This window comes from Clupea harengus, chromosome 17 (genome assembly GCF_900700415.2).
Source record: "Clupea harengus chromosome 17, Ch_v2.0.2, whole genome shotgun sequence".
Taxonomy (NCBI): Eukaryota; Metazoa; Chordata; class Actinopteri; order Clupeiformes; family Clupeidae; genus Clupea; species Clupea harengus.
In genome coordinates, this window is record NC_045168.1 from 9079431 (window position 1) to 9101247 (window position 21817).

A 21817-nucleotide genomic window follows, 5' to 3' on the forward strand; every position below is an offset into this window, starting at 1 on the left:
TAACATTTTCATTCCATAAAGCTTTCAACTCGTTTCTACCTGCTTTCATCCTCATCAGTACCCTTGTTTTTATTCGGTTTACATATAAACTCATTTCATTTCCCAGCCTAGGTTGGGAGAGAAAAGGCAGCACTGGGAACTGAGGTTGTCCCATGGGTGAGGGTCAATTAAACCGATTAGTTTATTGATTGTTCCTGTTTTTTTTACGGGCCCCAGGTCAATGATTACTCCGCGGGGTACGGAGCGCAGGAGGCTGATGAGCAGACTGACCAACAACAGGAAGAGCCTGTGGAGGAACAGCAGGAAGAGGCAGAGCAGGCCCAGGAGGAGGACGAGCCAGAGCCAGACGACGCCCAGGCTTTTGATGGGGGAGAGGTGTGTGTGTGTGTGTGTGTGTGTGGTTAGGTGTAGATAAGACGTGTGCCTTCAGACACTGAATTGGTTTGAGTGATGGTGATGGTGGTGATGATGAGGGTGACCTGTGCATGTGTCCTCTTAGGCTGAGAATGAGCCGGAGCCGGAGGAAGACGTAAAGGATGAGTCAGATGAGGAAGATGATGACGACGAAGAATCTGGCCGGCTGCGCTTCAAGACAGAGCGCAAGGACGTGACAGTGGTGCGTCTGTCTGATGCATCGAGGAAGAGGAGGAACATTCCAGAAACCCTGGGTGCGTTGAGAAATGGTTCCTGGGGGAGTGTTGTTGAGAATGTCCTCAGAGCAGGTCAGACCTTTTGTCTGTTTTATAAGTGAGAAAATTGAGGAATGAAAGAATTGCAGATCTATTCCAGGTTGATAAAAGAACCATCGTTCTTCATTTCAGGCACTCCATATAGACATTAGCCGTTAAGAAGCAATTTGTAAAGAAAGGACGACCATTTCACTCTTAGTCTGAATTGGATTATTTCAAAGCAACTTGAAAATTCAGGGGGTCACCTCACATTGCAAGCGAGAGGAAGATGAGGGGAGGATCTTTTCTCTGATAGAGGCTCTTCTGTGGTCTTCCTTTGTCAGCTTTTATTCCCTGTGAGATTTGAGGCAGTTTGCAACTCTGAAGAAAGCATTGTTCGAATCTGGAAGGTTTTATGTAGAACATCGAACTTAAACAGAAGTGTGTGTAGAGGAAATCCACTAAGCCACTAGCCCAGCCCTCAACCTACATTGCGTGTGTTGTGTTTCAGAGTTGTCAGAGGAGGCCAAGGCCAACCTGCGGGAGATGGAGGAGAGGGAGAGGCAGAGGAGGTTCGGAGGCCGGGGGAGAGGTGGCAGAGGAGGCCTTTTCGGAAGGGGAGGGCCCATGGGAGGACGAGGAGGAGGGCCCATGGGAGCAAGAGGCGGAGGGAGAGGTGGCTTCCCAAACTTCGGAATGGGTGACTTCGGCGGTCGAGGAGGGCGCATGAACGACCCAAGGCCCCCACTTATGCACCTGGGCATGCAGGTAAGCGGCCACACCCCTCAGAGCACAGCCTCAAAGCCTACTATGACAACAGCAGTGTTTTTCTATACATGAGAATATATATATATATTAGTATATTAGTATTTTCCTTCTAGAACGACTCCTCCCCCTCCAGGCCCTTTCACTCTCTTGGATGGTTGATGGTTGTTCCATGGTTAATGCATTATGTCAGATACTTATTGTACTGTATATTCATCCATTCATATGGGTAAGATTTTCATAAAGTATCTGGGTAGTGCGGAGTGGTGGGACGTTCACCTTCTCATAACCTGGTGTGAAGTCACGTGATGTTTGCGTTCCTGCAGCCTGACTTTGGCAGACACGTTGCTTTTTGGGTGATATCTGTAATCTCCTGACGGCTCACGAGCCTTTCCACAGACCCCACTTCTATGTGCTCGTGAATAATTTGCCTTGTTTGCCCATGTCCTATGATAGTCATGCCCTACTCTGTTTGCTTTTGGGAGAGGGGAGGGGACACACAAAAAAAAGTCGATCATCCTCCCCTACTCATCGCTCTCATCCTTGTTGATATATGGATTATGCCAAATAACTTGGCGGTAGTCCATTTAGAAAGCATTACACAAAATTTAATTTGTACTTTACCGAGGATTTACTTTACTCGCACTTTATTTTATTATTCCGTATCTGCCGGAGCGCCTAATCCGAGGCGTCGGATGTTTTTCATTCGTCTCCCGTGACTCGTCTCTCAGAGGCTAATTCTTTTAACGGAGGAGGAGAAGCTATGTCAGATGCTCAACAAGACGTGTCGGCTTCATGGCAAAACTGCTGAGGCTTTCCGTCATGAAGAAAAAATATGGAGAGACTCAGAGGTGTCGTCATGGCGACGAGCAGAGAAATAATTACGTTTTGCCATCTGATTGACTCGTGAGGGGAATTGAAAAAAGGGCTTTTATCTACTGTGTGTACGCAAAACCTCAATGCATGGGACATGCATGTATGCATGAGTCTTGCTGGAGCCAAATGCATGTATAACTACAGGGCAGAAGATATCTTCATACGAGCGAGGGGATGGAGGATTGAAAAGGGAAGGGGGAGGTGTGGGGGGCAGCGAGAGGGTGAGAGATAGACAGACCGACAGAAGAGAAAGCCAGAGTGGGGGAGAGAGAGCGAAGGAGCAAGTGAATTAATCCCTCCGCCCCGTAGGCTGCTAATTACACATGAGTGAAATGTATAGGTAAGGAAGCCTTCTGTGTGTGTGTGTGTGTGTGTGTGTGTGTGTGTGTGTGTGTGTGTGTGTGTGTGTGTGTGTGTGTGTGTGTGTGTGTGTGTGTGTGTGTGTGTCTGTGTGTGGATGTTGTGGCTCATCGATTGAGCTGTAGAGCAGCGCTTTGTGGGCCCCTCATACACATCCTGTCCTCAGCTGCTTGCCTGTCTAAGCCCCTGCGGTCCCCAGAGGCCCTCCACAGAACCCACCTCGGTGTCTGTGTGGCACACATCCACACACGCAGGCCTGTCTAATTGGATGGTTCCTGCCGTGGCAAACCAGTGATAACCCGGCTTTGTTTTCTTCCATTTTTTTAATTGTCATTTCTCCCTGTTTCTCTCTTCCCTTTTTACCCACCTCTCCCTCTGAATCAACCCCTCTCTTGTTCTCTTTCATTTTTTCTCTTCTTCTTCCTCTCTCTGTTACCCCCTTCCCATTTCTGTCAATCAACCTCCGCCCTTTTCTTCCTCTCCCTCCCCCATCTTTCTTTTCCCTCTCCCTGCCCCCCCCCCCCCCCTGCTCTCCCCACAACAGAACCGCATGCCCTTGCCTCACCTCCTCCTGCACCACCACCAGCAGCAGCAGCAACAACAGCAGCAACAACAACAGCAGCAGCAGCAGCAGCAGCAGCAGCAGCAGCACCACCACCAACAGCAGCAGCAGCAGAGGCCGCCTGGCCTCAGAGGAGGTCCTGGGGGAGGAGGGTTCCTGGAGGTGGGTGAACCGCTGGTGCAGCAGCCCCTGCAGCCTCTGCTGCCCCCCCACCTGGCTCAGCGTTCGCCCCTGCGCTCCCACCTGGAGCCCCCCCAGCGTATGCTCAGCCCCCAGGTGCCCCCACACACACAGCCACCGCCGCATCAGCACCATCACCAACAGCAACAGCAGCATCAGCATCCACCACCACAGCACCACCAACATCACCCGCAGCAGCAGCAGCACCCGCAGCAGCAGCCCAAGAACATCCACATCAACCCCCACTTCAGAGGCCCCTCCTCCTCACCTGTGCAAGGTGAGCGACAGCGCTGTGGTGACCAACTTCAAACCTAGATGTCCAAGCACCAGTATAAATGGTCTTTCTTACCTTTTACAAAGAAAGTTACCATTATGTCTATTGTATCTAACAAATACATGTGGATTTGTTTTATTTGTGTCACTGATTTTAATTAAGTTGATTTAATTTCATGAATGTCCTTACTATTGTTTGTATAGTAGTCACATTTTGTACTGGTATTATCCTGATGTGAATGAACACATTGTATTGTATCTCCCCATCTATGCTGGATTATAATGTAGCCTCTGTAGGCTCAAGCGTATATTGGGCAAAGCCAGTCACAGAAAGAGTTGTCTGGTTAGTGCATCCATCCCCTGTCTGTCTATGGTGAGACGGGTTACTTCAGAGGAAGCGCGTGTGTGTGTGTGCGCGTGCGCGAGTGAGTGAGGGAGTGAGGTGGTGTTTTTTTTAGAGAGCAAGAGAAAGAGGTGGGGGAAGGGTGCTCTTCAGAGGACAATCCAGTTTGACAGATCAGGGATGGTATCCTCATTCTGCCTCCAGACATGTATAATGGCTTGTGTGTGTGAGTGTGTGTGTTAAGTATTTGTCCAAGTGTTTTGGAGCAAGTGTTCCAGAAACACTTTTAGGTCACAGCGTTAAAATGGATTTGGTGCAGAAATGGGAGCAGTCAGCCTGCAGTAAGAGGCCTGTAAAAAGCCTGTTGAGCCGACTTTCTCTCCCCCCCCCCCCCCCGCCCAGGCGCTGTTAAACCCTCTCAGCTTTATCAGGTTCCACCTCTCACCACAGCTACAGGCGTGTTTCATGATTTGTCTGAGGGTCTGTCAGGTGTAATAGTCAAACCATTTCTTTATGTCTCTCCTGTTCGCTTTATGTGTCTCTCACTCTCTCTGTCTCCGCCTGGTGTTTCTTGTCTTTTGTCTCTACCCGCACTCATCACTACCCCCCCCACCCCCTCCTCTCTCTGCAGTGCCCTTGGTGCCTCCTACCCAGAATCAGCCCAGACCTACGGTGGGTCCCCAGAGATTTCCAGTGAGTAGTTGCGCTCTCCTCCAATCGCCTGTTTCTACTCATGGTTCCATCACACACATCTCTGCCTTTGTGAGCGCCTCACTCTAACGGAATATCAGCTGTGACGTTGGTTTAGCGGCCTGTGTGCACGCACGTCTGTGTCAGTAAGTGTGTTTGTCTGCAGGGGTCCGATATGGGCCGTAGGTACTGATGGGCTTCTTCTGCAGTGGGGGTTGTGGAACGGCTTTGCTATGGGGGAGGCTGGGATTCTGTCTGGGGGGGGCTTGAAAAAATATGAGAAACCAGCGCAGAAATATCAATCATGCATTTTATACCACCATCACCCCGTGCAAACCGGTTCGAGAAGGGTAGTTAGGTTTGGGAGCGCAGGCTGTGTTGGTCTGGTGTTTGTAAGGACCGGCAGATTAAATGGAAAAAGAGCCCGTCCCATATCTCTGTGCTGTGGGCTCGTATGTAGAATGGGATGGTGTTGTCACGGCGACAAAGAACCCATTACTGACATGACAGCAGTGCCACTAAAGTGATTACTGCCAGGAGGGAAACCGATCTGCAGCCCACTCCAGTGGATGCCAGTTACTCATTCTGTTCTCCTCTCCTGCCGTTCTCAGTGCCCCTTTCTACTCATTTACTGTTTTGCACATCTATTTAACCGGCGTGTGCTCAATGCCTTCTCTTCTACGGCATCCTCAATCCTTTTTATGACCCCCCCCCACCCACCCCCCATCCCTCTCTTTCCTCCTAATTAAAGCCAGACAGGGCATCAGGTGAAGTGTGTGTGTGTGTGTGTGTGTGTGTGTGTGTGTGTGTGTGTGTGTGTGTGTGTGTGTGTGTGTGTGTGTGTGTGTGTGTGTGTGTGTGTGTGTGTGTGTGTGTGTGTGTGTGTGTGTGCGCGCTGATGCTCTCGTCCAGGCAGAGGCTGATGTAAATGGATTTATGCAAACAAGGCCCTGGCGAGGCTTAGCAGCCAGTTGCGTGTGCCGCAGGTCCTCCAGACCTCGCCGCAGACCCAGCCGGTGCGCCGAACACGTTGGGAATAAGTAAGCTGCTAGTCAATGCTCCGCTGGAGGAGTGAAATGGAACGCGCTGATATTGATGTTGATAATCGCTAGGGTTGTGGCATATTTCTAGGTTTAGACAGACCAATAGAAGTGACTGTACATATATGTGTGTGTCTGTGTAGAGAGTGAGATGCCACAGCTGCCCCCCACACACACCCTGCTGCATTGGCCTGGCATGCGCCAGACCTTGCATCAGACGCCAGCAACTAAACAGCCAACAACCTCCATTAGCCCAGGGCCCCCTGATTACTGTCCATTAGCATTGCATTAGCATACCATTGCATCTCATGTCACGTGGGGTGGGGGGGGGCAACTCAACTTCGAATATTTACTGCCCGAGTCAGGTCTGAATATTAATCCCTGCTATTTATATTTCATTTTCAACTAGGGGAATAGCCTCCAGCAATTGAATATGCAACTGTTACTTGTTAATCTTGTACTATTTACAAATTCTTACGGTTGTAGTCCCCAACCTAGGCCTCCTCCAGCAGGGGTGATATTTATTTAGGATTGCTGGTGTTTGAGAAGGCTTCTGACAGTGTATATTTAAATATTAACTATTGACTTAAATTCAATATGGTGTGTTCACAGAACTTTTTAATTTCTTCTTAAACTTTGTCAAAATCCAGCGACCTTCTCGCTCTCTTCATGCTAATGGATGTGTAAAACCGTCCTTTATTAACACCACTACTGTCATTCAAATGTCATCCTTTAATCTTCTCCACACCGATAGCTGACATCAGATTGGATGTTTTGACCCGCAGTAACCCTGCAGTCAATCCACTGGAAAACCGCCACATTTGTCTCACTCAGCCCTTCGTTTTTATTGTGTGAGTGCGATCCAGATCATGCCGCCTATTACATATTGAGCAGATCTGTGTGTATTGGCCCAGGATTAGCCAGGATGACAGGCGCACGCTCCCCCCTCCCCCATCCCCTTCATCGAACCCTCGAAGAAGGACAGCGGCGATTGTGAATGTGCGCTAAGCTCCATTGTGTTTAAGGAACTGACCGCCTTTTGAATAGGAAGACGGAGAGGCTAGTTTAACAATGCAGATCCCTCCCCTCCCCTCCATCCATCCATCCGTCAATCCGTCCATCCGTCCTTTCCTTGTCCGCCTGCCCCTCTCCTGTACCCCCCACCCCCCCAGGTGCTTATCTAAGCCGCCTGATTAAACTTCTCTTAAAGCCACTTCGCAAAGATCAACGCCAAATTCTGACACACACACAGACACACACACACCTCTTTCGATGAAGGTCGCCACCATTCCCGGTGAGGAGAGGCGGATTAAGGGCTGATACCATCTCAAGGTGTGAGTAATGCGTTGAGTAAAAGTAAGCCCCGCCACCCCTCCCTGCCCCACCCCCACAAAACCCCCTCTAATTTGCAGAGGTGCGGCCTGCTGAATGGAGGTTAATTTCTTAAGAGAGAGGGATGTTTAAGGGAATGAAAGAAGAACGCAGAGGGGATCGGCATTCAGTGGAGGGATTAAAGGATCGTTATCTGCTCTCGCCTGGAGAAGGTGGATGAGTTGGCGGGGTGCGGGGGCAGCGCTGTCTACGTGAGCCGTGCTCTGAAACTAGGGCTGCAGCGCCAAGCTGCCTTTGTGCGATTCTCATTGTGCTGGGCAGTTTTTGTCTCTCCGACATGCCTTGCTGGTTACTCACACAAAATGGCATGGTCGTTGGATGGTGATTGTTACATTGGTGCAAATCTGTGCACTCTATACTGTCTAAATATATACCATATTGGGAAAATGTAGTGTCTTGCTGAATTATTCTTGTTATTATGGTCTGTCGGCATTATAAACAAACACACTCATACACACATTCTCTCCGTACCTAATCTTATACACTTCCCTGATCTTTCAACCGTCAGTCACTACTTTACTCTCTCAGTACACACACCATTTCCCTCTGTGGCTCACTCTCCCAGGGCCCGGCAGACTTCCAGCAGCACCACCCAGGGAATTTTGGGCAGCCTCCGAGACCCCCTCACCCCCCAGAGCCCTGGAGGGGTCCACCACCCCCTCACCAAGACAGAGAACCTTTCTTCTTCGGAGGTGAGAGAACCAGACCCTTACCCCCCCCAGCCCCCCTCCCAAAAAGCCAGAGCATCAAGGGTTAAGTAGCTTTTGAAGTACCCCTGACCCCGCGGGGTCCATAACCTCATTATGCCACATACCTATAGGGTTTAATTTGCAAGTATGTGTATAATAATGACCTATGCCCATCCATTGCGGGATTTTACATTTTCGTGCATGTATTATTAAAATCAAATAAAGCCAAAGATGCGTTGTATATATCTGTGTGTGTGTGTGTGTGTGTGTGTGTGCGCATGCATGCATGCATGCATGTGGAAGACCATCAACAGCCACTCTACGCTAATACATTGCACAAAGCAGAAAGTGACAAATGTATGTGTATGTTCCTCCATGCAGAGCCACGCTTCCCTGGGCAGCACTTGTTTGACCAACCCTCCCCACTCATGAACAACAACAACAACAATGCCCACCCCATGCCAGGGCAGGGGCCTCTCTCCTTCCCCCAGCCTGGCCAGGGACCGGGTGGGCCCGGCTTTGGCCCTCTAGGGCCAGGACAGGGCCAGGGACCTCTTGGTGCGTTGTTCCAAAGAGAGCCGCCACCCCGGTCAGGCCCCCCGCCCCCGCACAGTGGCCCCCCAGGCCCGCCGGGGCCGCGGCCCTTCATGGGCAACAGGCAGCCCTTCCCACCGCAGCAAGGGCCCCCCTTCAACTCCCAGCACATGCCGTTTGGGCTGCAGGTACGGCAAAGAGTAAGTCTGAACGGTAGCAGGGGGTTTAGGTGTGCACGGTTGCATGTTTCAGTGTTTGTGTGTGTGTGCGTGCGTGCGTGTGTGCATGCTTGCATGCTGTGCCAGTTGATTGACGCTGCAGAGCTGTGTGAAATGCATCAGAAAATGTTTGGTTTCTTTTCACGGTGGTCACCTATTTTATCTCCCTCTGTCAGCCCCCATCTGCTTGCTTTTGTGCTCAGCATTGTGTTGAGCTGGAAGAAATGGCACTGGTCCAGAAAGGGGAACGGAATATCTGTTGTGTCCCAGAATCGGAATGAAATACAGATGGATCATACTGTTCTACGGATTTTCCATTGTTTAAAAAGCTGGCATTAGACTGAATGCATCATTGTTTAGTTCACTGCCGCTTGCATACGAGGTGTTTCGGTTGAAATGAGGGCAGTGGGGATGTAGGTCAAACAGGGATACATTACTCTCTGGAGTGTTTTTCCAGATCCTGAGCATTTCCTAGAGGTTGTGTTTGTGTGTGTGTGTGTGTGTGTGTGTGTGTGTGTGTGTGTGTGTAAACATGTCTGACTCCAGAGCCACCATGTTATGAGAGGTGCTCATTTGATTGGTGAAATGGGCAGACAGATTTTGGTGGATTTTTTGGCAGCTCATTTGGTGGAGCTGTTTGCAGCAGGCAAGCCCGCCCTCTAGTGGTGAGCTGCATGTCAATGCACCTTACCGTTTCAGAGCGAGGCAATGTTCCCTTTCTTCAATGACATTTTAACTGATGGGGCGCTGGCTCGTAAATAGTGATAGAAACAAGTCCAGGTGCCTTGTATGTGTGTGTTTTTTATCTGTGTGTTAATAATGGTTTTATTGCTCATTCCCCCCTTATTTTTTTAGGGTTTAATGTCTCAGCCCCAGCTCCTGGATCCTCCACTATCCCATCAACCCCTGCACCAGCAGCATCAGCAGCAGCACGACAGGCACGACCAGGGTCCCCACCACCAGCACCAGGGCCCCCCCCAGCAGCACCAGCCCCACCCCAACGACCCACTGCCCCTCATGCACCTGGGCCAGCAGGGCTTCCACCAGCAGCAGCAGCAGCAGCAGCAGCACATGCACGGCGGTCCCCGGCAGATGCAGCGCCGCTCGCAGAACCCTCAGCAGAGCAACGCCCATTCCAGACCACGCATGGTGAGCCGGTCACACACGCTGTCGAGAGAGAGATGAATGACGCTGACTGATGAGACAAGGACAGAACCACAGATAGCACTAACCAGCACAGAAGAGAATTGAGACCCACTAAGTAGCCTCGTCTCTATGAAGAAAATATGGAGCACACAATGGTCATGGGCTCAATGCTGATTAACCACCAAAAAAACACTAATCCCCTTATTTCAACAAATGTGATTTATTTGTTTATTTTTTATTGACTTTTTCACGTGTATAAGTAATTCATATTTTTTTCACGTAATAGATTAGCAAATAAGCAAATTGATTTTATACATGTATATTCACAATAAATGACTAGCACACAAGATAGAAGCACGAATGTGATTCTTAAATAAATGCGTTGTGTGTGTAAAACCACACCACTGAGGTAATGTGGCGGTAAGTTGTCCAGTAGTCCCTTTAGTAAATCCTGCCTTAAATCTTGTGTTCCAGAGCCCCCCGTCATCCATCCAGCAGGTTCAGGTGCTCGCCCAGCGCAACAGCAACCTGCGCGAGCTGCCCATCGCCACCGGAAACTTCGGTAACAACAGCAACATCCACTCGCAGCCTCCGCAGTCGCCCAACAGAGGAGGGCACCAGCAGCAGCAGCAGCAGCGCCCCATGGGCAGAGGGATGCAGGGCATGGGCGGACACCAGGGCCTCAACATCCAGAATACCCGCGGGGGCCCAGGGGGTCGAGGGCAGGGGATGGGCAGAGGACAGGGGATGGGCAGAGGGCAGCCTATCCCAGAGAAGACGGTGGTGCCCGCAGCACAGCCCACTCCGGTGAGTCCCACACGGCCAGATACAGCCTGGTGCCTTGTGGTGATGCAAAGCTCTTCCTGCACGTGCAGCAGCCCCTTATGAGGATTAGTGTAACATTGTAAAGAAATAACTGTTATACTATAGATTAATTACTTTTGTTTGCCACGTCTCAGTGTTTCAAAGTTACAATTTCCCATTGTTCTCCATGTTTTTCTTATGCAACTGCTAAATGACTCCTGCTGGATCATGCATATATTAAGCCAATAACAAATAACTGCTCTCTGTGTCCAATAAGACAAAGGTGATCCTTGCTGGGCTGGTTAATGAAGTCACTACCAGGGTAGTGATGTGCTGCACTAATGTGGTGGTTTTTCTTTTGTCTGTTTTGTTTCGTATATTTTAACTGCAAAAAGGCTTCTGCCCAGCCTGCAAGCGTTTCAGTGTATAACTTCACTCCTTTGATACGAGCACAGCATCCTCTCTCTTCCACCATGGTTTCCCCTTGTTAATGTATGGATGGAGTACACCAGGCAGATGCTGTTGATTAAGACTCCATTATTAGGTCACCAATGAGGGCCAGGTCTGACAGGCTAGTGAGAGCTAATCAATACTTCAGACTGCTGCATTGGCTCTTACCCACTTCATCCTGTGGCTGGACTGTTCTGGGATGCATTCTAATCTGAACATTCACTCCAGGATTTCTCCATTTTGGGCGGCTGATTTTTTGCGATCAAAATGACCAAATTCTGTTTTGTGATTTTTTTTTTTTTTTGTTGTTTGGTCTTTAAACCCCAGTTAAACTCCACATATACCACAAAACAAATGAATGAGATAAAAATCAGACATCAGACCGATTATCAGTTTCTTTGGTTTTTCACATTTTAATATTGTTTGTAATATTGCTTGCTTCGTTTCATGCACTGGAGACATAAGAACACTCATTTTAGATGAGGGTCATCTGATTTCACAAAACACAGGATCGCAAAAAAATTGAGGATCTGTCACTCAAGACCATTCATAGGGGAATTCTAATGACAAGGGTTTTGAATAGTGAGAGTATTGTTAGGTTTTTGACTTACAAGACCGCTGCTCTAGGAGTTTGTGTCAGTGTTCATTATTATGTGGCTGAGGCAGTTTGACTGATACATGTATATAGGTATTACCACTGCCTTATTATGGTTGGGGGTGTAATGATGTGGATTTGGATGGCTTACTTTGTATTGTTAGTGTGTAGCACCTGTGTCAGTAGTCGTGTGTATGTGTGTGCGCCCACAGGTGGACCCTAATGAGGACGAGGAGACGCGTCAGTACCGGCTGAAGCTGGAGGAGCAGAAGAGGCTGCGGGAGAAGATCCTCAAGCAGAAGGAGGAGCGGCGACAGATGCAGGCCGGCGTGCGCAAGAGAGAGCTGCTTCAGCGCATCAGCGCACAGAACTCACAGAACCCACAGATCCCACAGATGCCCCAGAACCCACAGAACCAGACTCCCAACCAACACCCAGCAGCAGCAGCAGCAGCAGCAGCAGCAGCAGCAGCAGCTGCAGCAGAAACCCCTACTGGCCCAGGCCCCCACCCCACAGATGCCCCAGCTCCCTTCCAACGGAGCCACACAGACTCAGCCCACCATCCCCACTATCTCCACCATCCCTCGGCCCAACGTGAAGACCCGCTTGCAGATGGCCAAACCTCAGCCCCAGGCTGGTGTTGCCCAGCAGAACAGTGGGCCAAATCCTGGCCAACAGGGCCAATGGCAGCAGCAGCAACAACAACAACAACAGCAACAACAGCAACAGCAACAACAACAACAGCAGCAACAACAGCAGCAGCAGCAGCAGCAACAACAACAACAACAACTGCAGCTGCAGCAGAGGAGGGCAATGAACCAACAGAACACCCCAGGACTTGCTGGTAACATGCCTATGCAGGGGGTTGTGATGGAAGGGCAGTGTCCAGTCCAGCCCCAGGCTCAGGGGCCCAGGACTGGAAGGAAGAGGACGGTGATGCAGAGGCAGAACAGCACCGGCTCTCCTCAGCTCCCACAGAAGGTCCGGGTGGTCAAACTCTGCGGCGGGGTGAGTGAGACCTTTCTCTTGTCTCTTTCGTGGTTCTCTTTTTTGGTGCCAGATTGGGATTTAAACGCGAGTCGCTCATTGATCGCCCCACTCCCGTAAAGTTCACACCTCTGTCTCATGATTCCCCCCCCCCCCCCCATGATATTTTTGTCTCTTCCCCGACTATTTTCATGACACAAATGTCATCACATCCTCACAGACATAAAGACACAAAAGACGGCATCGTGAAGACAAAGAGAAAATTTTCCAATTATTTTTAAAAGTCAAAGAGCCCTCTTTTATTCCTTTCCCCTCTCTCCTCTTAAAGTTTTAAGATTTAAAGTCTGCTGTGAGTGACATTAAGGTGGCGATGAAGTGTCACTTGAATGGAACTGATCTATAAAACACTCCTGGTTCCCTTGCGTTGCCGCAAAACGTCTCTCTCGTGCTTTCGGCGCATAAATGGCACCGGCTTCTCCAGTCAATAAAAAGAGAGCGGAGTGACATTTTTCCCCCATTGTCTAGAAGACACGCGCATCGTGCTCTTAAAGGTTGGCGTCGTCTTAGAGGTACCTCGATCCGCACGCTTAAAGATTTCCCCAAAGTTTAGCTGAAGGGGGCTAGACTCAGCGGAATCCAGCCTTTAGTGCTTGGGGAAAGTCTTCAAAATGTGTCAGTGTCTTGGAGCTGTTGTTATGGCTTCCTCAGAGAAATAGAGTGGCTTTCCAGGCTTTCCTCTCAAGTGCTTTGTTCGTGTTGGCCCTTTGGTGATGTACAGGAAGTCCTATACACACACAATACACACATACAGACGCATGCACACATTTTTTTCTCATTGTCAAATGGGGGCCCTCAAAGTTTGAAAACCACTAATAAACACACTCACACACACACCTCATACATTCAGAGTGAGAGGTGGAGATCTGAGGGACTGCGGGGGCCATAGATTAAGATAACTGGACGGGATGTCAGCATCGCTAATGGAACCCTGCACGGAGATGTCTAAAGCATCGTGGATCTGACAGATGGAGGGAGACAGGAGAGCGAGCGGGAGGTGGGGGTGGGGGCAGGGGGGGAATGAAAGAGCAGGATGAAACCACGCCGCAAAGCTAATTTTCCAGATGCAGCCTCCAAGACGCTGTCATCCACGGCAGCTCGACAATGCTATCTCTGTCTCTCTCCCTCTGTGTGTCTCTCTCTTTCCTCTGCTCCTCTCCTCTCCTCTTTGCTCCTGCGTCCCATCAGCCCATCACTCAGGTGTGTGTGTGTGTGTGTGTGTGTGTGTGTGTGTGTGTGTGTGTGTGTGTGTGTGTGTGTGTGTGTGTGAATACGTGTCAATCCATGAGACTAAGCTAATTTATCTTGTGTCGGCGCGCGGGGGCTCAGCGCTATAATACCTGCAGAAGAACAGCAGAGAAAGAGGTTCCGTCTCATCATCCTCCTCCTCTCGTGGCTTAACGCAGATAAGGGCAAATTAAATTTTCACCGCCAATATTACAAGAGGAGTGGGAAGCGGCCAGGGGAAGGAAGGGTTGTTGAGGGGGTGTGTGTGTGTGTGTGTGTGTGTGTGTTTAAGAGCCCGAGAGAGACATGTGTAATCAGTGGAAGTGATTTCTATAGAGCCGGATTAAACCATCTACGCTGTGATTGGCAGACGGCTTGCATAGATAGTGTGGACTCTCGTCTTGTCTTCTTTTGTTAAGCGGAAGGTGGTGGAGATTCTTCTAGGAGGGGAACATTAGACCTATGAGGTGACACCTGAAAAGAAGACAGAGAGAGAATGAGAGAAGGGAGTTAAGATGGAGATTACGGATGCAGCATTCTCTAATCTTGAAAGAGGACACCAAGAGGAGCTTCTAGTAGAGGCCTTAACAAATAGCCTCTACATTCTGATACCTGATACGAGTTCAGACCGTTTTTCTAGATTGTCTTAGGAGACTAGGATGCGCAAAAATGTTCAAAGAAGTGATGCATGGAACTATCAAACCAGACCCGAAAAGTTCCCATGGGAAATCAAAACCTGGCCTGAAAGGCAGTGGTCTTGAGTAAGATGGAAGATCTGTACTGTGAACGGCCCCATCAGGTTTAAAGCGTTGCCACCTCAACTTGCTTGGTACAGACTCTCCCTGTGGTGTAACTATATTAAGCACCTCCTGCTGGGCACATGAGTGTGTGTGTGTGTGTGCTTGTGGGCATGGGTGAATAGAGCTGTGTCGGTGTGTGAGTGTTAACAACATGATGCCGTGTTCTTTAGGGAGGAGAGGCTCCAGAGACCCCAGCCCCGGCGGAACAGCCGCAGCCCATCGGCCGGCTCCCCCCGCAGCCACGCCAGCTCCCCATCAGAAAGGTCACCATGGGAGCCGGCGGACAGCAACCGCTTCCCGCGGGACAGGGAGGCAGGGGCCTCGCACAGCCCAACAGGGTATGACGCTGGTCATTTCTTAAAGTGCATTCAATTAGACAATGTGACACGTTATTGTTGTTACATGAAAGCGGACATGGAGAAGTGTGGGTATGCATGAATATTTTTGTATTGGTTTTCCTGTAAAGATCTTGCATGCTTCTGTTGTGCATTCACTTGCAATACATATACAGTTATGTGCAAAATAATAGCAGTGTGTTTAAAACAACAGAGAAAAAGTTCCATGTTCCTAATAGCATTTATTTCAATACATACAAAGGCACTAGGAGCAGCACACATTCAATTCCACATGAAAAAATAAACTTTTTTTTTTTTTTTTAAACTGAAAATAAAGAAAAAGATTATTCGGCTGTTCAAAAAAATAGCAGTATCTGCATTTTCATTTACGAACTGGAATATTTACAGTATAAACTTTAAAATTAAATGAAGATTTAGCCCCTACTTTAAGCACTGAACTAATATTTAGTTGTGTAACCATTATTTTTTATCACTGCTTTACATATGTTTGGCATAGAGTCAACTAACATTTGACACCTGCTAACAGAAATTGCAGCCCAAGCTGACTGGACTACACTCCACAGATCTTCTGCATTCTTGGGTTTTGCATCAAAAACTGCATTCTTCAGGTCACTCCACAAATTCTCAATCGGATTGAGGTCCGGGGATTGGGCTGGCCACTTCATCACATCAATTTTGTTGGTCTGGAACCAGGATGTTGCCCGCTTGCTGGTGTGTTTGGGGTCGTTGTCCTGCTGAAACACCCATTTTAAGGGCATTTCTTCCTCAGCATAAGGCAACATGACCTCTTCCAGTATTTGAACGTACTGAAACTGGTCCATGGTGCCTGTTATGCGATAAATGGGCCCCACTCCAAAGTATGAGAAACATCCCCAAACCATTATGCTCGCACCTCCATGTTTTACAGTCTTCACAGTGTACTGTGGCTTGTATTCAGTGTTTGGGGGTCGTCTCACAAACTGTCTGCGGCCTTTAGACCCAATAAGAACAATCTTGCTCTCATCTGTCCATAGAACATTGCGCCACTTCTCTTTCGGCCAGTCAATGTGTTCTTTGGCAAACTGTAACCTTTTCAATACATGTCTTTTTTTCAGCAGTGGTACTTTACGAGGGTTTCTTGCAAATAGTTTGGCTTCACATAGGCGTCTTCTGATCGTTGAAGTACTCACAGGCAAATGAAGATCTTCTTTGATCTCTCTGGAGCTGATCATTGGTTGTTTCTTTGCCATTCTTGTTATTTTACGATCTACGCGGATGGTGGTATTCCTTTTTCTCCCACGTTTTTCTGGTTTTCTTTGCCATTTTAAAGCATTGGAGATCATTTTAGCTGAGCAGCCAATTATTTTCTCCACTTCTTTATAAGTTTTCCCGTCTCCAATCAACTTTTTTATAAGAGTTCTCTTCTCTTCAGTGCAATGTCTAGACCGACCCATTTTACCACTGGACAAGGGCTAAAAGTAGCAGGTACAACCCCTGCTGCCTTCCTTCCTTAAATAAGGGCCATTATTGACACCATTTCTTCACCGACTGATTGACCTCCCTAATTGAACTCCACACTGCTATTAATTTGAACACACCCATTTGAACACCTTTCATTAAATTAGTCAATTACCCCGAATCAGCAGCATGCATGTCATGTCTGTTAAGTCTGTTGTTTGGCCATTGCTCTGCTGCACCTAGTCATGAATTAGTTCCCATGTTGTATCATAATTTCTGCCAAAATCAGTACTTAAACACATAAGTGATGTGAGACTGCTATTCTTTTGCACATAACTGTATGTCTACTCTGACACATCTCTAGTGGCCACTTAATCATTTATGTCTACACTTGATGTGCTGTTTGGTGTGTGTCCATTATGACTGAATGAAACAATAATGCTTTCTGAGCACTGGCAATTCAAGGATTAGTTAAAGAATGAGTGCCAGTAGAAGTGTGTCAGTGCATCACAGCGTGAGATTTCCTACCTGAAGGAAGCGGTGGTGTTCTCTGCCACCTTCAGTCGAGCATGAGGGACCAAGGCTCTCCCTCGGCTCTGCTCCGCCCCTCTGTGTCTCTGGGGTCCAACCTCTGTGGAGGGAAAACACACACACACACACACACACACACAGACTCACGCACGCGCACACACACACACACACACACACACACACACACACACACACACAGCAGCCTGACTAATAATGTTGGACAGTGCGGCACCTGCTGTGGTGCTTGGGAGGGGGTTGGAAGGGGGTCGCTATTGTGGGGACAACACACACACACTCCCCCCAGCCTGCCTGATGTGCCTGTCACCACGGCAACATCTCCAAGGAGGTGTGGAACAAGTGTCACATACATCCACCTTCAACATGGCTGTTTGCCTCCCTGGGGTACAGATCCCTGCTCACACACTCCCTCACACACACACTCACTCACTCACACACTCACTCACACACTCTCTCACACACACACACACACACACACACACTCACACACACACACACACTCTCACACACACATGCACGCAGATACACACAGGCATACGCATACCCATACGCTCACACAACCCCCAGCTGTCTGACAGCATCAGAGGAGCGGGCTGCTGGCTGATGTTCCGTCTGGCTCCAGTGCCTGTCTGGGCTGTGTTCCTCTCTGCTCAGGGACAGCAGACCCATCCTCCCTCAGCTGAGCTGCTCTGTGCTGTGCTGTGTGTGGCACACTTCAGAGCTCACAGCACAGGAGATCATGGGATGCGGCACACCTGTAGTGACGATAATGACAGGAGATGTTTGAGGAGAAAAGAGCTGCCTGTCTTGCAGTGTCACTCGTGTGAAAGTGTGCATAAATGAATTCATCATGGATGCTTTCCCCTCCTTTCCCTCTTGTCTGTCTTCTTCTCACTCGCTCCCTTCTATCTTCCTCTGCTTCCTTCCCTCTATAATGCATCTTTCTTTCTTTCACCCCCTTTTCTGCTCTCTCTCTCTCTCTCTCTCTCTCTCTCTCTCAGGTGGTGATGCCTGGGCGTGGGGGCCGAGGCGGTGTGGCCCGCGGGGGTCGGATGATGGCCACCAGACAGAGTGGGAATGTTCCGGAGGAGCCACCTACCACCGTGTCCATCGAGGGCCTGTCCTCCTCCACCACGGAGAAGCAGCTCAGGAACCTGCTGCAGTCCATCGGACCCATCCAAGTATGTTTAGCCACAAAACAAAGCGGATTCTATCTCTTTGTGGTCCCTTTTCACACAAAACAAAGATATGCAAGACACTGTACTTGGTCCGCTTGGTAGGTCTTGCATCCAAAATGAGTAGTGTTTCACGCAGTGTGGTAGCTGCACAGGTTTCTCTTTGAGAGTGGCCTTGTAAACATGCGGTCTGGTTCTGCGTCTCACAGATGTTCAAGATGGTGCCCCAGCAGAGGAAGGCCATTGCCAAGTTCCTGAACCCACAGCATGCCCAGAGCTTCCAGCTCAGTTTCCACAGGTAAGCTGATGACACCAGTGAACATCTCCACACAGAACCTCCTCTGGCCTCTGTTCTAGCTCTCCCACTCTGTGTCTGAGGGGATACATCCTAAGACTTAGATGGGGATTAATACGTAGGATTGAAATGTATGTAATGGAGGCCAGAATGGATTTGAATGATAGTTGCACATAAACATACCGTTACATCCCTAACTGTTAACATAGAGATACTTAACCATACATAGAAAAATATGACAAAAATATGGATGTCAGGTGTCTAAGACCTGTTTGATGTGACACATTTGGGTCACCCATCACAGCAGATAGAAATGGTTAAGGTTCCCCACACGTTACATTTCATCATGTCAGCATGTTATTTGGCACACTTTTACATGTTTAGGATTAAAGCAATGTTTTTGGTGCAGTTAGAGTTCTTTTTGATTTATTGTTAGTTGTGATTTAGACCCCGGGAGGCAAATGTTAACAATAGGTAGTCAGGCTTTTTTCTCTGCGTTGTGTGACACAGAAAACCCATGTCTCACCCCGAACCCCTCGCACATCACCACAGGCACATGATCGACCTGTCTCACATTGACGTGTCCCTCATCGACGGCTGAGAAGAGAGCAGCGGCTGGCCCAGGGAAGAGAGGAGGCATGGGGGGGAGATTTGGATGGAAGGTGTCGGAGTCAAAGAGGAGGAGAGGAGGAGGCCCTACAGTCTGCTCACACTGGCATCTCTGAGGCTCTTCTGTGGTGGAAGGGGGGAATGACCACCCCCAGAGCAACACGCCTCTTTTATAGTGGAGACAACGCCCGACGACAGTGGAGCACCTTCTCAGACAGCCCACCTTCAGGAGACCGGCAGACAAAACAAGAGCCGAAAGAACATAACCCGTCTCCGGTGTGTTCCTTCAGTGAATGCCCTCACACTGAAGGAGAGTGGAGTCATGTTTCTAGACTGGTTACATTGGCACCAGTTGTTTCAGTACCATTAGTAAGAGAGAGACTTGAGGATTGAGTGTTTTGTCACAGCTACAACACCAACACCACCAACACCAACCAACACATACCAACACCAAACAGTCGACACCTGGTAATGGTTGCGCCCCGCTCCTATTATAGTCATTCTTCTTAAAAACTTGTACATTGTAGTAGTTGTAAGCCTCAAATGTCCCATAAAATGTTTTCCCCACTTGTAGATTCTTTAGTATTTTGGACCGCAGCTTTGAGCGGTTCGACTCTTATGGCAGTGCCATTTATTACCTGTAGGGGGTGGTGTCTGACCACTGATCTCATGTCCATTGTCCACCCCAAAGATGTCCGTGGAGTTCTGAGGGCCCAATAGCAGCTTTTACTGGGTAAACAGCACAACCTAGTGGAGAATATGATCTGAAAAGTGGTGCTTTCAGTGGCCACTATATTTAACAACCCGTTTTCCTTTGAATAACAACTATTTCATATTTCACTATCTTTAAATCATATAAACATTAGTACATGATCTGGAGTTTTAGTCAACAGGCTGGCTTTGGCATATACTGGCATTGTGTGGATAGTTTTTTTCGTTGTGGAACAGATATTTAGGTCTATTTTAAGGCAACTTAAATCACCTACCAAGAGGCTGGCATCATTTGTTTTCTCATGACGACATACTAGAATAGTCTAACGGCACAAACACTGGCACGACAAAAAAAACATTTTAATGACACACTTTGGTTTTGTTTTTACTTATGTTTTATGAATCAGTTATTGTTGTACATACAGGATGAAAGGAACTTCATATTGACAGAGGACATCATACCGTAAAGTGCAAATCACTCATTTGAGAGCTAAGATCTCCAAAGTAATTGAGGCTCCTTGTGAATCTTTTGGGTCTTATACGGCGGAAACCCTTCTCAGCTTGTTTATCGTTTGACGTTGAAGCGGGTTCAGGTGTGAGAATGCGAGGTTGACTGATAGCTGTAGTTTTTTTGGCCGCGTTGTTTAGTCGGTTAGGCTGGGCTTTTTTTGCTTTGCTGTGTTGTTTTGAGTTGGTGTTATGTTGCCACGGTAGAGGGTAATGCGTCAGTTGCTGGGCACTGGCTATTTGCATTGGGGGGAAATGCTCTATGTCAAATAGGTGTTTCGGCACTGGATTGAAGTCAGAAAAGATTGTGTTTCTTTTGGCGTAGTGTAAATCAGTGATTTTAGATTCTGGTAAATATCTTGAGTTTGGTCGGAGTTTCAGAGTATTCACGTTTGTATACAAAGTACATACAACTCCCATCTGTGTAGAGTTCTACAGAGATGCTCCTTGCTTTAGTAGTTTCCCTTTTGGACCTCATCATTCTTGGCATGCATGCATTGATATTTCCAGCACAGCATTTATAGTAGGGTTTGCATTCCGGCAATTAGCAGACAGTCGTGTCCCTTCAGTTTGCCGCTCATTTGAATCGATTGTAAATTAACCCTTGGCCTCGTTAATGTCCTGAAACCGATTCATGTCCCCACCCACAGAAGGAAATGTAGAAATGGGTAAATATCTTTACATTACTTAAATAAATCATCAATGAGAATTTCCCCCCTCCCCCGAGTGTGCATCTCCCAGCCGCTAGCTCTTAGCACATGCCATTCTAATTAAGAACATTCTATGCCATTCTAATTAAGAACAAGTCCAAAGAGTAAACTGTAGGAGCAGGGCGCCGCATTATCTTGAAGTTAGCGCTACAGAGGCACTTCTTCTCTGTTTGACTGTGAGGAGCATGGCGTTTTCTAAACAGTGGGAGCAGCCATTATCTGTGTGTCGGTGATCATGTACATACTGAATAGTACACAACGTGTAAGGTGACTCTTTTTTTGTTTCGTTTTATTTGACTAGTATTATGTTTACCACAGTGGTTCCGGGTTTTTTTTTCCGCAGTGTACATAGTAGAACCTAAAGACTTCAATTTATGTGCTGCAAAACGCTGCAAACGCTTCCAACCACCCGTACTTCACACATACAGATTAATGTCAGTAGCCTCAACCTTTTAGATGTGTTTTGTTTGTATCTAGGACATCGAGACCTTGGTTTCCTCATGAGTTCAAGCTTCCTTGGAAGCATTTTAATATAAAAAAAATAAAACATGGTCATGTATATACCATATCATTATGGGTACGTGAAGCCATTGAACCACTATTTTACTATTCTCTGTGTGATGTCATTGTTGGTTGATGATGATGATGATGATGGTAATACACTACGTAGGTGGTACAGTTTTAGCGCATTTTATTTTGACGTTCTGTGTCCTTAACAGTGTCCACTGCCCTTTTCCCTGCTTGTATGTATGTGTGTTTGTGAGTAAGTAAGTGTGTGTGTGTGTGTGTGTGTGTGTGTGTGTGTGTGTGTG

General features: G+C 48.1%; 1 protein-coding gene across 1 annotated transcript in view; it reads left to right on the forward strand.

Annotated features, from left to right (window-relative positions):
* Positions 1–21606, forward strand: part of rbm33a (RNA binding motif protein 33a) — a 37154-nt gene extending 15548 nt beyond the window's left edge. The window contains 15 exon segments of the mRNA XM_031583756.2: positions 217–375; positions 500–668; positions 1180–1436; positions 3214–3688; positions 4659–4720; positions 7715–7841; positions 8220–8572; positions 9446–9739; positions 10211–10543; positions 11798–12346; positions 12348–12593; positions 14827–14994; positions 18000–18179; positions 18383–18471; positions 19021–21606. Coding sequence (XP_031439616.2) covers positions 217–375; positions 500–668; positions 1180–1436; positions 3214–3688; positions 4659–4720; positions 7715–7841; positions 8220–8572; positions 9446–9739; positions 10211–10543; positions 11798–12346; positions 12348–12593; positions 14827–14994; positions 18000–18179; positions 18383–18471; positions 19021–19069 — 3510 coding nt within the window. The 3' untranslated portion in view covers positions 19070–21606.
* The last annotated feature ends 211 nt before the right edge of the window (positions 21607–21817 follow it).